Source organism: Mus caroli, chromosome 9, assembly GCF_900094665.2.
Source record: "Mus caroli chromosome 9, CAROLI_EIJ_v1.1, whole genome shotgun sequence".
In the NCBI taxonomy this organism is placed as follows: domain Eukaryota; kingdom Metazoa; phylum Chordata; class Mammalia; order Rodentia; family Muridae; genus Mus; species Mus caroli.
In genome coordinates, this window is record NC_034578.1 from 36,650,789 (window position 1) to 36,665,032 (window position 14,244).

Here is a 14,244-nt window from a genome sequence, read left to right on the forward strand (position 1 = left end):
TTTTATGTATGTGAACTATGCTCCTTCTATGCAAGATGTATTTATCCTACAGTGAAAAGTAAATATATATGGCCCAATTCCTTGTTCATCTCAATATTCTATGTAATTAGCCTTTATAATTAAATATATTTCTAAAGATTTCTGACATTGCAATATCCAAAAATAATAATTTTATTAAAAAGTAAAATATGCAAAATATTTTTCTTTTTGTTCTTTTCTTTTTGTTCATTTTATGTCCTGATCATTGCCCCACCCCCTCCAGGTCATACACTCTCCCACAATTCCTCCCTTGAAAAATCCCCTCCCCTTCTCCTCTAAGATGGTGGAGGCCATGCCTGGACATCCTCCTGCCCTGGCATATGAACTCTCTGTTACTCTAGTGACATATTCTCACACTGAAGCCAGACAAAGTAGTCTAGCTAGAAAAACATACCTAATTTTTGTTAATTGTGTTGGATGTATTAAAGGATATTGAGTGATATAATAAGGTTACTAACAAAACAAAACAAAACATGAACAAACAAACCATATTTGGATGAGACACACATCACTAAACAAGAATGCACACATATGCACAATTCTCTAAAGCAGAGTGGAAGTAAGAACAAAATTTCTTACATGGGTCTATGTTTTCTAATATCTGTAGGTATGTGTCCAGCATGGAACTGACCATAGGAGATTCAGAAGTACATTGTTTTTATTGTATGTACATGAATTATTTATTCATACCTAGAAAGCAAAACTCATAAAATATTGTTTTCTGATTAATTCCATATTAGCCAGAATTGTTAAACATCCTCATATTTTTTAAAAAGACAATTTTTCCAAAAGAAAGACTGAATTAGAGACAGAACTTGCAAAATAAATTAATGGCCATTATTTCTGTTACCTAATTAAATCCCATTGCTTCTCTTTGCAACTCTAATCATAAATTTTATGCTTCTGAAGGTAATTGTGCATATCAGGCTACCATGGTAGATCTACATAGTCTCCAAAACTAAATCAGGACTTGATGATGCATTACTTCATGTAGCAGCATTTGTAGAATCATTCTTGTATCCTCTTAAGTTATCTCCAAAAAGGAAGGGGGGTCCTTATTCTTTAGTGCTATTTCCAGGTAATAGGTGATGGTTGTGTTGCTTCAGATTCCTCAAAGCTTCAAAGCTTTGAAAATTTTTATCAAGTATAATTCTCAGTCAGGATCATCTAGATGACCCTGTTTAACATCTCTTGGTTACAAAATAAAACAAAATGGCATCTTCACAGAAAGAGGTCTTGTACACAGTACAGGATGATGGGGGCAACGTGTTTGGAGGAAGAAAGTGAGGGGAAAAGGAGTTGGGATAAGAGTAATCAAGATGCACTGCATTCATGTATGAAATCACTAAAGAACACATTTAATAAAGTATCTTAATTTCATAATATATAACATAAAACTTAAATTATAAAACATTAAAAATCCAGTATATATGTCAAGAATTCCTACCCAGGATTAGGTGAATCAAATGTCATGTCTATTTCTACCATTACAGGAGCTGTCAGATTGATTTTCACTGAACCACTTTACATTCCAACCAGCAATGAATAAATCTCTTTCGTTATATCCTAAACAGCATTTATTGTCATTTAAGTTTAATGAACATTTTTATTAATTCTTTGAAAAATTTTAGATGCATACAATATATTTTGATCATATTCAACCCCTACTCCTCTGAAGTACTCCAGTATCTAGCATCTATCCCCATCACCTCTCCCAAACTTTATTCTTCTTTTGAAAACAATCCCATTGACCATTGAGTAAAATATGTGCTCTCTATATATGTATTGATGTAGACATATACACGGGAACATGATAGAATAACCAGACACAACTCCTCAAAAGCAAACTAGCTCTCTCTACAATAATACAGATTGAACATATATCTAGGGGTATATATAGCTGGGTAACATCGTAGGTCAATTCCATACTTCTAGAGGACCCTCCACTAGTTTACCTAGCGGTTGAAATAATCTGCACTTTCATCACAGGTGTTAAACATATTCCTCTTTCATGTTTCCTTGTCAGCTTTGCTATCAATTGTTCTACTAAACTTTATGATTGTAACTGGAGTAACATGAAATCTCAAAGTAATTTTTATTGGCATTTTCCTGTTGGTTTTGGATATTGAACTGTATCTTAAATATTTCTTCCCCATGTTAACTTTTTTTTGAGATCTCTTGCTTCTGTTCTATAGATCATTTTAATTTACTTGTTTGTATTTTGATTTTTATTTTAGTTCTTTGTTTAATCTAGATCATAATTCTCTCAGAATATACATCTTGAAAAGACATTTTTGCATTTTCTCAACTGCTGCTTCCTATAATTACAGTTTCATTTGCTATAAAGAAGGTTTCTAATTCCATGGGATATTATTACTCAATCATTTCTCATATTTGGCTATTATTTTATACTTTTCCCTTTTTTATTAGATATTTTCTTTATTTATATTTCAAATGTTAACCGCTTTCCCAGTCACACCTAGAAACCACCTATCCCATCCCTCCTTCCTCTGCTTCTATAGTGATGCTCTCCCACCCACCCACCTACCCACCCACTCCCAACTCTCCTTTCTGGCATTCTCTTACACTGGGGGAATAAAGGGCCTCTTTACCCACTGGTGCTAGACAAGTCCATCCTCTGATACATATGCAGCTGGAGTCATGAACAGGTCCATATGTACTTTTTTTTGTTGGTGGTCCAGTCCCTGGGAGCTCTGGGGTGTCTGGTTCATTAATACTGTTGTTCTTCCTATAGAGTTTTATGTCTCTTAATTTTTTACATTAAAATACTGTGCTATTGATAATAATTTTATTTTATTTACTTTACATTCCTGTCATAGCTCCACCTCCACCTCTCATCCCAGTAAAGCCTTTACAGATGTCTCCCCTATTACCCCTCACATTTTTCTCAGAGAAGGGCTAACCCTCAACATTTGGATGCTACACTCTAGTCCCAGCAGGACCAGGCACATCCTAAAATGCTGAGGCCCAATCGTGTAGTCCAGGGAAGAGAAGGCAATCAACAGTGTCCAAGACAGTTCCCACTCCACTATAGGAACCATGATCCACCTTTGCTCCAAATATGTACAGGAACTAGGTCCAGCCCTGCTTGCTCTTTAGTTGGTGGTTCAATCTCTATGAGTCTCCATGGTCCCAGGTTAGCTAACTCTGTTAGTCACCCTGTGGTGCTGTGGTGTCCTTGACCCCTTTGGCTTGCTCATTTCTCTTTACCTCCTTCCAGCCTAGCAAGGCTGGCTGTGACCATCCCAAGCAGAGCCACCTGCTGTGCTGCTTCTCATCTCTCTCCTTTGATGTGCTACTACCTGCCTGAGGCCAAATCTGCCTGAGGCCAAACCAATTTTCCTCTGAAATTTTCAGGAGTTAGCACTGAACTCTGATCTTGGAGAGTTCCCACTAGAAGGCTGATCTATATACTTCAAAGGAACTTTGCATGGCTGAGAATGGGCCTCCCCTCTTCCTTATAAAGCACGTTTGCTGACATTAAAATTGAGCTTTGATCAGAATTTTGTCTTAGCTTCCTTCTTTCTCTCGTCTGTCTAGCCCCCTCTTCTCTTCCAGATTCCAAGATGCCTTTCCAGACTAGAACCCAGACATGTGAGCCGCTGACCGGTTGCAACAATTTCTCTTCCCCGTTTTTCCACAAACTGCACTAGCTCTGGCTGTTGTTTGGCTTTGGGTCTCTGCATCTGTTTTGGTCAGCTGCTAGACAAAGCTTCTCAGGAGACAGTTTTGCAAGGTTCTTGTTGACAAGCATGGCAAAGTATCATTAATAGTGTCATGTGTTAGCTCTCTCTAATGGGAGCATCTCAAGTTTGGATAGTCATTGGTTGGCTATCCCTACAGTCTCTGCTCCATCTTTATTCCTGGGCATCTAATAGGCCGGAGAAATTTGGAGTTGAATATTTAATGGGTTGAAATCCCCCTCCATCCAGTGGAAATCCTGCCTGACTAAAGAGGTGACCACTTCAGTCTCTATATCCCCTACTGATAGGAATCTCATCTAGAGTTATCCACATAGAGTTTCTGTATCCTCCTCCATCCCAGGTCTTCAGCTAGAGAGATGCCCTCCAGCAATTATAATTCTGACTACCAGCCCCTCTACTTTTCCCCCTGGCCTCACAACTGATCACCATAGCCTTTCCCCTCCTCATCCCCTCTCACACTAAGCTCTCTATCTCCATGGACATCCTTTAATAACTTTGTTTTCCTTTCTTGGTGAGATTCACATGTGCCATCATTACCCAGTTTCTTTTGGACAGTGGATTGTACCATAAGTACGCTGCACTTTATGTCTAGTTTCACTCATAAACGAACGTTGTAGCAGAAGGGAAAATTAAAATTCCACTCTATGCTCCTGGGTGGTGGATACTCACCTGGCTATACTCTAGCCCAAGATCTTTGGATTTATGAAAAAAGACATGCACATGCAATCTTTGTATTAATACCATTAACTAGCTCAACGACTGGGCACTTCCAAACCATCTTATAGCTAACACACTTACCCCGATATTCCTGAGTTAATATTTACTAAATCTATGTTTCATCTCTGCTACCTCTGACCCAGTTGGGGAAGCAGCCCCTAAGGCCAATTTCCCAGATACTTACATGTTGGTAGGCTTTTCCCTCATGGTCGCTCTCCCATGCCCTCCTAAAGACAGAATCCCTCTTCTTGTCTCTGCATTTCTTGCTGGGGATCCTAAAAGTCATGCCTTTATACCCCTGCTCATCCAATGGCCAATGGCTGTTTGTTAATCAGTCAGAAATGTTATCAGGGACCTGCATCAGACACATGAGTTCCCATGTAATCACAAATCAACTCCCCAAAATTGTGTATATTATATATGTCTTTCTGAATCTTGCAAAGGATGATATTCTAAGGTTCCTCCCATTTGCCAGCAAATTCCATGATGTATTTATTTTAAATTACTGAAGAGTATTCTATTACGTAAATATAACTCATTTTCTTTATCCATTATTCAGTTGAGGGACAGATTGGTGGTTTCCAGTTTCTAGCTATTACAAATAAAGCTGCTGGGAACATGCATCAGCAAGTGCTTCTGTGGTAAAGTGGGGCCTGGAGTAGAAACATTTCCAGTTTGATGAAGATTGCCAAAACTATTTCCAAAGTAGTTGTACAAGTTTATACATCCCACCCTCAGCAATATATGAATGTTCTCCTAGATCCATATCCTCACCAACATGTGGTATCCCTTGAGTTCTTTATCTTAGCTGGTCTGAGAGTGTGAGATGGAATCTCAAGTCATTTTGATTTGCATTTCCATGATGTCTAAGGGTGCTGAACATTTCAAGTGTTTCCTGGTCATTCAAGATTCCTCTATTGAGAAGTCCATGTATAGCCCTTTTCCTTTTTTTTTTTTTTTTTTTTTTTTTTTTTTGGGTTACTTTTTTTTTTTATATGCAATTTCTTTATTTCTCTTTTTATTTTGGATATCAATCCTTGGTCAAATGTACGTTTGGTGATGATCTTTTCTCATTCTTTAGACTATTGTTTTGTCTTATTGATGTGGAAGGATATTTCATACTCAAATTTTAGTTCATAGTCTATTTTATTAGATACAGGAATGGTTCCAGCTTACTTCATGGGTCCATTTGTATAGAAAACCTTTTCCAACCCTTTACTCTGAGGTAATGTCTATCTTTGTTGCTGACATATGTTCATTATTAATAGTAGAATAAAATATCCTGTTTTCTCATCCATTCTATTAGTCTGTATCTTTTTAATAGAGAACTGAGTCCACTGATGTTGACACATATTAATTGACAGTGATTATTAATTCCTGTCATTTTAATGTTGATGATATTAGTCTCTCTCTCTCTCTCTCCCTCCCTCTCTCTCTCTCTCTCTGTCTCTCTGTCTCTCCCTCCCTCTCTCTCTCTCTGTCTCTCTGTCTCTCTCTGTCTCTGTCTCTCTCTCTGTCTATCTCTATCTCTCTCTCTCTCTGTTTGTGTGTGTGCTTTCTTGATTTTGCTAGTACAGAATTTCCCATTTCCTGTGTTTCCTTGGGTGTACTTATCCTTCCAGGGTTGGCTTGAGAGAATTCTCAAGAAGAAATATAATACTGCCTTGCTATAGGAGTTGCTACTTCTGGTTTCATATGCCCACTTTTTTGTTTCTCATCCAAAGTCAACTCCATTGAGTCCTAGGAATCTACCCCTTTTCAGGTCTCTAGCATATCCTAGAATCCCCTTCCACCCACCTGCAACCCTCACCCCTGATATTTGCACATTTTCATTCATTCTCCTGGTCCTCTGGAACTCTATCCTGTCTTTCCCCCCACATCTGATACTATAACCCCCATTTCCATCCCAAGCAGTTTTCTCCCTTCATGTGTCTCCTATGACTATTTTATTCCCAATTCTGAGATTCAAGTTTCCTCTCTAGAGCCTTCCTTCTTGTTTAGCTTTTTTGGTCTGTGGAGGGTAGCATGAGTATCCAGTACTTTGTATCTAATATCCAATATATGTTAGTATATACCACCCATGTACTTTGAGGTCAAAATTACTTCAAATAAGATGATATTTTCTAGTTCCATCCATTGGCCTGCAAAATTCATGATGTCTTTTTTAAAAATAGCTGAATAGTATATTTTGTATTAGAACCATGTTTTCTTTATTCATTTTTTCTATTGAGAGATATCTGGTTTGTTTCCAGTTTCTGGCTATTACAAATTTCTCCACATCCTCAACAACATGTCCTGTCATTTGAGATTTTGATCATTGCCATTTTGATTTGTGTAAGAATTTCTTACAGTATCCAGAAACATCAGCCTATGGAAATCACCATGCACAATGGACTGGGCCTTTGCACAAAGTCACTTACTAAGAAAATGACTTATAGACGTACCTACAGCCTAATTTTTTGAAGGTATTTTCTCAATTACAGTTTCCCCCTCTCAGATTACTCTAGTTTGTGTCAGATGGACACAAATCCAGTGAGGACAATTTCTTTATTGTGCCCAGTTTGGGCAAGTTCCAGCAGTATAGGACACCACAGTCACCTACCACTAAAACCATGAAAAAGGTACTACAGCCTGCTTATGATCCCATCTGAAAAATGTACTTTTCATGGACAGCAATATGTTCTTTAATTTGTCACCTGGATGTAGGTCAACACTCCACTCACAGTATGATTCTTAGGTTTGTTCTTCTCTGTGTGCTGGATTTTCTAGATGTTTTGGGTTAGTATCTTTTTGCATTTCACATTTTCTTTGATTGTTGTGTCAATGTTTTCTATGGTATCTTCTGCACCTGAAATTCTCTCTTCTATCTCTTGTATTCTGTTTGTTATGCTTGCATCTATGGCTTCTGACTTCTTTCTTAGGTTTTCTAAAATTTCACAGTTGTCTCCGTTTCTGATTTCTTTATTGTTTCTATTTCCATTTTTAGATCCTGGATGGTTTTGTTCAATTCTTTCAACTGTTTGGATATGTTCTACTGTAATTCTTTAAGGGAGTTATTTATGTCCTTCTCATAGTCCTCCATCATCATCATGAGAAGTGGCTTTAAAGCTATATCTTGGTTTTCTAGTCTAATGGTGTATCCAGGAGTTGCTATGGTGGGAGAATTTGGTTCTGATGACACCAAGTAAACCTGGTTTCTGTTGCTTCTGTTCTTTAGCTTGCTTCCCACCATCTGATTATCTCAATAATAACCTGCCCTCGATATTTCTGAGTGGAGCCTGTTCTTCCTCTAATCCCAGTTGAGTCAGAACTTTTGAGAGTCCAGCTTGCCTTGTGATCCTGTGATTCTGGGATCCTGTGATGCTGAGATTCTGGGTGTGTCAGAGTTCTTGGCAGTCAAGCTTCCTCTGAGACCCTGAGATCCTGGTGTGACCAAGATCCTGGGATCCTGTGCATATTAGAGCTCCTGGAAGTGATACCTCCTCTGAGGACCACGGGGGTGATTCGCTGTGTTGGAAACCAAGGAAGACCAGGGCTGACCAGAGGGAACTTGAGCCACAGGTCAGGCGGGGCTCCTGTGTCCATGCTCCACCTGGACCCAGGCACTCCAAGTTCTGTTTGAAGAGATGTTGTGTTCCACTCACCTATGATCCTAAGATCCTGGGTGTGGTAGGGCTTCTGTGGGGTGAAAAATCTTCTGGAGACCATGGGACTGTCTGCCATGTTCCAGCCCAAAGTGGCTGCCGCAGAACCTCTGGGCCCCTGTGTCTGTATAAAACGAGTCTCTCGAGCAGATGGACAAAGAGTCGGATGAAGTGACAAACAGACATACACAAGAGAGGTTGTGCAGAATCTGAATGTAATATTCTGGTCGAGCCTCAGACTTTTTATAATACAGAGTATCAGAGTAAGACACATTGAAGTTTTCCAGGTGCAAGAGGAGTGACTTCAAAAGGAACCAGATAAATGTTTACACTAGAGATTAGCACAGATGCAAGAGTTTCACACTTTAGGGTTAATAGCACCAGGGGGTTATTAACTCTTGACAGGCTTCAAGAATAATGTAGTGTCACTGACCCTGAAATTCTCTAGGCCTTGTTAAATTTTATCTTGTCTGGAGAATCCCCATTTATCAGGATAGTATATTGCAAAAAACTGAGTTAATGGCTCTGATTTATTGTAGTGCTTAATTAGTTACTGAATAGGTTAAGCTCCTTGCTGCTATCTGGGATCTTGGAACACTGGGAGAGGCTTTAGCTAATTCAGAGTACAATCTTAAAAGGCACTTACAATACAGTAATACTAAATAGAGAGCACGTGGATCCATACACTAGACTAACGCGGGAGTGGAAAATTGATTTTATGGGTTAGGGGAAACAACAAACTCCAGGAGGGAATTTCTGTGGAACTCTTTTCCTCGTGGGCAGCTTCCAAGCTTTTGCTTGTCAAACTGACCCAACTGGAGAGCTGGTTTTCGCCAGACTCCAGGAGGAGAGCTTCCTTGAAACTCTTTTCCTCATGAGAAAGCTTCCAGACTTTCATCTGTCAAGCTGACTCCACCGGAGTGCCATGGCAAATGGCCCCTAGTTTTTTCTTAAGTAACTACTGATTTCAGGTGCATCACTATCCAGACAAGCAAGAAGTCTCTCTTCTAGTTCTCCCTTTTTCAACACACACACACACACACACACACACACACACACACACACACACACACACACACACACAAATTGGTTTTTAAAATAGTGAATTTCTATGGTGTTTTGAATGAAAAATATTGCCCATAAGTACTTGTATCTGAACACTTGGTCCTCATTCCCTGCCACCATTTGTACAGAGTTTGGAGCCCTTAGGAAGAAGATTCTTGCTGGAAGAAGTAGTTACATGAAAATTAGTTGGCTTATAGAGGTTATACCCTTGCTCCAGTTACAGTTCACTTTCTCTGTGCTTCATGTTTGTAATTAAAGATGTGAGCATTTGGATTCTTGACATTCTAATGATGCTTTTGTTGCTGCCCTGCTTTCTGAGATGATGGACTCTTGTTAATCTGGAACCACAAGTCAACCAATGGAAACACGTTCTTTCTTCCAGAAGTTGCTTTTTGAGTGGTATTTGCTTGTTTATTATTTATTACACATAAACAGAATATAATCAATATAAAACCTATTTGCTTTTCATAATCCTTAGTTTTGACTAACCCTCCCTAGCTACCTCTTCCATCTTACTACTCAACAATTTCAATCCCAAGTCACCTCTCTGTTTTCATATCACCTATGTTGTAATGTTTTTCATTGTTTAAGCCATCTCTTACCAAATGGCCTTTTCCTAGTTTATTTATTTATTCAGCTTTTCCTGGTTATTATTTGAAGCTGACATGCACATAAGAGAAAAAGCATATTATACTTATCTTTCTGAACCTGGGTGACCATGCTCTATATAATTTATTTTAAACTTTCATTCATTTATCCAAAATTTCAGTTTGTCTGTTGAGAGAAGTAAAATGCCATTGTATATACTTATACCACATTTCCACTATCAGTTAATCAGCGAATAAGCATCCAAGTTGATTAAATTTTTTATTTGAATACCATCAGTAAGCATGGTTTAACAAGTATTTGAAGTAGGACAAAGAATCATCTGAGTATATAATCTTGTAATATTATGAAAACAACTTCTATAAATACAGTGAAACCCAAGTAAAAAGTTTGAGGTGATTCTTGGCATACATAGGAAAAAAAGTCTTAAAATTTATATGTAATCCCAAATGGTCAAGAGTAGGCCAAATAATTTTAATGAAAATATTACTGGGGTTTAAGTGTCACAGCAGAAATTTCAAGTTATATTAAAAAGCCATAGCAATGTATATACAGAGTGTGCTACTTGGAAAAAAAAAACAACCAAAAACCAGACATGTAAAACAATTATAGGATCCAGATATAATTCCACAGCAGAAAATCCACTTGAATTTTGACAAAAATATAAAAAATACAAATTTTTAAAAAGACAGCATTTTCAATTAATTGTCCTGAAAAAACTGTATATGAACGAACATAAGGAAGAATGAAGCTATATCCATCTCTATCTCCCAATATAAAACATTACTCTAAATGGATGAAGCTATATACTTTGAAAGTACTAATGGAAAAAATAGTGACCAACATTTCAACATATAGGCACAAGAAAAGATTTCTGAATTAGTAGTATAAAAAATAGAAACAATAATTGACAGATAGGATCCCATGAGATTAGAAAGCTTCTGTACATCACTGCACATCATAGGAAACTGTAATTGCGTTAAGCTCCTGTCAACAGAATGGGAAAGAGATCTTTTTGGACTGTACTTATGAAAGAGGATTATAATGTAGATTATATAAAGAACTAAAATAAAAATCAGCCTGAAGGCAAATAAACAATTTAAAATAGTGTATAGAACTGAACCAAGAAATATCAAGAGAGAAAATTAGTGTTCAACATCCAAAGCCATCTGGAAAATTGTGATTAAAAATTACTGAGAGATTTCATGTTTCCCCAGTCAAAAATGCACAAGATTTAGGAGAACAATTGACAACAAAAGCTAACTAAGATGGACGGAAATAAGATTTTTTTGTATACTGGTGCTTGGATGGCCGATTGTTTCAACTACTATATACATAAGTGTGGAGGGTCTTTACAAAGCATGGTATTGACCCACCATGTGACTCAGCTACATCATTCCTAGGCACATGCCCAATCTGTATTCTAGGAAAGAAAAGGAGAACTAATTTGCTTATGAGTTGTTGCCTGTAGTAGGTCTATCATGCTCCAAACGATGTCTCCACTCTCATCCCTATATATGTACAGCACAAATTTAGCTTGATGGGTTAAAGAAAACTTTATAAATAGCCATAATGATGGGGATAGAGGTTATATCCTGGAAGATTTAAGAGGAGTAGGAATTGAATATCATCAAAATATATTGTTTGCATTTACAAAATTTTCAAAGACTTAATAAGAATATTTTCATTAAAATGAAATGAGAATACATGCCATTGAAGATATAAAGAAAGAGAAACACTTATTCACTATTGGTTGGCATTTAATGTGGTTGAGATACTATGGAAATCATTGTAAAGGATCTTATAAAGATAGTAACAGACATGGCATTTGATTCACCTAAGTCTGAGTAGGAATTCTTGAAATGTATATTAAGATTTCATAGTTTATTATTTTAACTTTCACATTAAATATTATGAAGTTAATATTTTTATTAAATTCATTCTTTATTAATTTTTTATATATATGCAATACATCCTGATGACTTTTATCCTTAATTCATTTTCCCCCTTTAAACACCTATTAAACCTACCCTTCTGTACTGCCTGCAAGTCACCTTTCCTTGCTTATACCATTTTGCTTTGATTTGTTTTCAACTGAGTTTAACCAAAGTCATCTAGTGGACCCTGAGTGGTAATTATCCTTAATGAATTCAAAGCTCTGAAATATACCGGAATCAGAAACAACACAATCAACATGAATGACCTAGAAGTAGCTCTAGATAATAAGAACTTGACTTCTTTGGAGGTGCTTTAAGAGCATAGAGGAAAGATGCTGCAGATGTTACTACCATCAATAGGACATCATAAGGAACTTGAAGAATTTTTGTATTTTTTGGAGGCCAATTAGAGCTACTGATGGCCTGATATGAAGAGTTACCTTTCAGAAGCATAATCTCAGTTTTATGATTGCAGTTTCATGGGAAGCAATGGGAATTTAATTGGGTAAGGGAAACAATGGGAATTTATTCTTGGAAGTCTTATTCTCTGTCCCTAATTTACTCTTTTCTTTTCAGGATAGATAGTGTTTTTAAAATATGAGGGTGTTTAATATTTCTGACAAATATGTTATTATTCAGAAAACAATTTTACCAGTTTTGCTTTCTAGATCTAAATTTATATTATATATTGATATAATAGTAAGATAATGTACTTCTGAATCTGCCATAGTCGGTTATGTGCTGGAGGCATACCATCCAATATTAGAAATATTTGAACATAAGAATTCTTTTTCTTACTTTGTTTGCTTTAGAGTCTTGTGTACACTGAATTCATTCCTGTTGAACAGAGTGTGTCTCATCCTCTCTAGTTCTTTTCTGAAGTAGGAGCTGTGTTAACACACAAGATATAACTCTATGTCCTTTAATATATTTCTAGAGTTTTAGAAAAAAAACTAGTAATATTTTGCATAGGTTACTTCATAATAAAATTATTCTTTTGTATATCACAATGTCTGAAATCCTTAGAAATATATTTCATTAAAAAGGCTAATTAATGCTGGCCAAATGTATTTATTCTCTTCCATAAGACAACATAAAAGGAAAAATTTTCTATATACAGACTCACTTATGAGAAGGCTTTGATAATTCAACAAACTGATTAGTGGGTTGCATGCTATGATAAGCAGATGGTTCTCTATATCCCATATAGATGTTGTCCTTCATATGTTTCATTGGCTAAAACAAGTACTGCCCTTGGAGACTTTAAAAATAAACAGCAATAGATAGTAGTTATTTCAAAACTTGTGGTGGCCATAAATAGCAAGCTGAACTGTTTCTCAGCCCTCTAACAAGAATTTTAGTAAAGAAAATAATCAGTTTTGTTCACAAGAAAAAATTCTTTCAAGGAACTTATTTAGAGCAACTTTGACATCCTTATTCCTCAGGCTGTAGATCAAAGGATTCAGCATGGGCACAACAATGGTATAAAATACAGAGGATACTTTCCTTTGGTCCATGGAGCTGACTGATGATGGCTGCAGGTACATGAATGCAAGGGATCCAAAGAAGATAGCAACTGCTGATATGTGTGAGCTGCAAGTGCTAAAGGCTTTGGACCTGCCTTCAGTGGATTTAATCCGGAGGATGCTGGCAATGATGAAGATGTAAGAGCTTAGAATTGTCAGAGTTGGAATAAAGATATTGAAAACACTGAAGCACAAAGCTAATACTTCATTAATAAAAGTATCAGAACAAGAGATTTCCAGCAGTGGGGAAAGATCACAGAAGTAATCATTTATTACATTGGCCTTACAAAAATGCACTTTTAACATGAAGACTGTTTGAGTTGTGGCACCAACAAAAGCCATAACATATGCTCCAAATATCATCCAGGAACAGACTTGAAAGGACATTACAGCATTGTAAAGCAAGGGATTACAAATGGCAACATAGCGGTCATATGCCATTACAGCTAACATGTGACACTCTGCAATAGTAAAAGTAGCAAAAAAGCAAAACTGTGTCATGCATTCGGCATAGGAGATGATGTTCTTCACTGTCACAAAGTTCACCAACATTTTGGGAATAATGACAATGGACTGGCAGAGGTCAATGAAGGACAGACTGCTGAGGAAATAATACATGGGTGTGTGTAGTTGAGAACTGAATAGTATCAGGGTGATCATGCTCAGATTCCCCACCACTGTGACCACATTGATTCCTAGGAACAGGAGGAAGAGGGGCAGCTGCAGCCCTGGTTTGTCTGTTAAACCAGCAAGATTGAACTCAGTTACTCCAGAAAGATTTCCTTGGAACATTTTCTTCTGGGAGTTCTATAGAAAGGTGGGAATATGAGATTGATATCTGTAATTTTATATACCTTAATTGTAAAACAGAACTCTGTAGGCTTAGATTTTTCTAAATCCACTTTATTTAAGGTTCTTGAACACTAAAACCTCCCTTCTATCTTACTAACCAGAGTTAGTGAAGAAAGAAGGCTAATAGGTTTTT

At 37.0% G+C, this 14,244-nt stretch overlaps 1 protein-coding gene across 1 annotated transcript in view; it reads right to left on the reverse strand.

Annotated features, from left to right (window-relative positions):
• Nucleotides 1-13,030: 13,030 nt before the first annotated feature.
• LOC110302093 (olfactory receptor 150-like) overlaps nt 13,031-14,244 on the reverse strand; it is a 3,058-nt gene continuing 1,844 nt past the window's right edge. Inside the window, exon 2 of the mRNA XM_021172872.1 lies at nt 13,031-14,057. Coding sequence (XP_021028531.1) covers nt 13,107-14,051 — 945 coding nt within the window. The 5' untranslated portion in view covers nt 14,052-14,057 and the 3' untranslated portion in view covers nt 13,031-13,106. The remainder of the gene's footprint in view (nt 14,058-14,244) is intronic.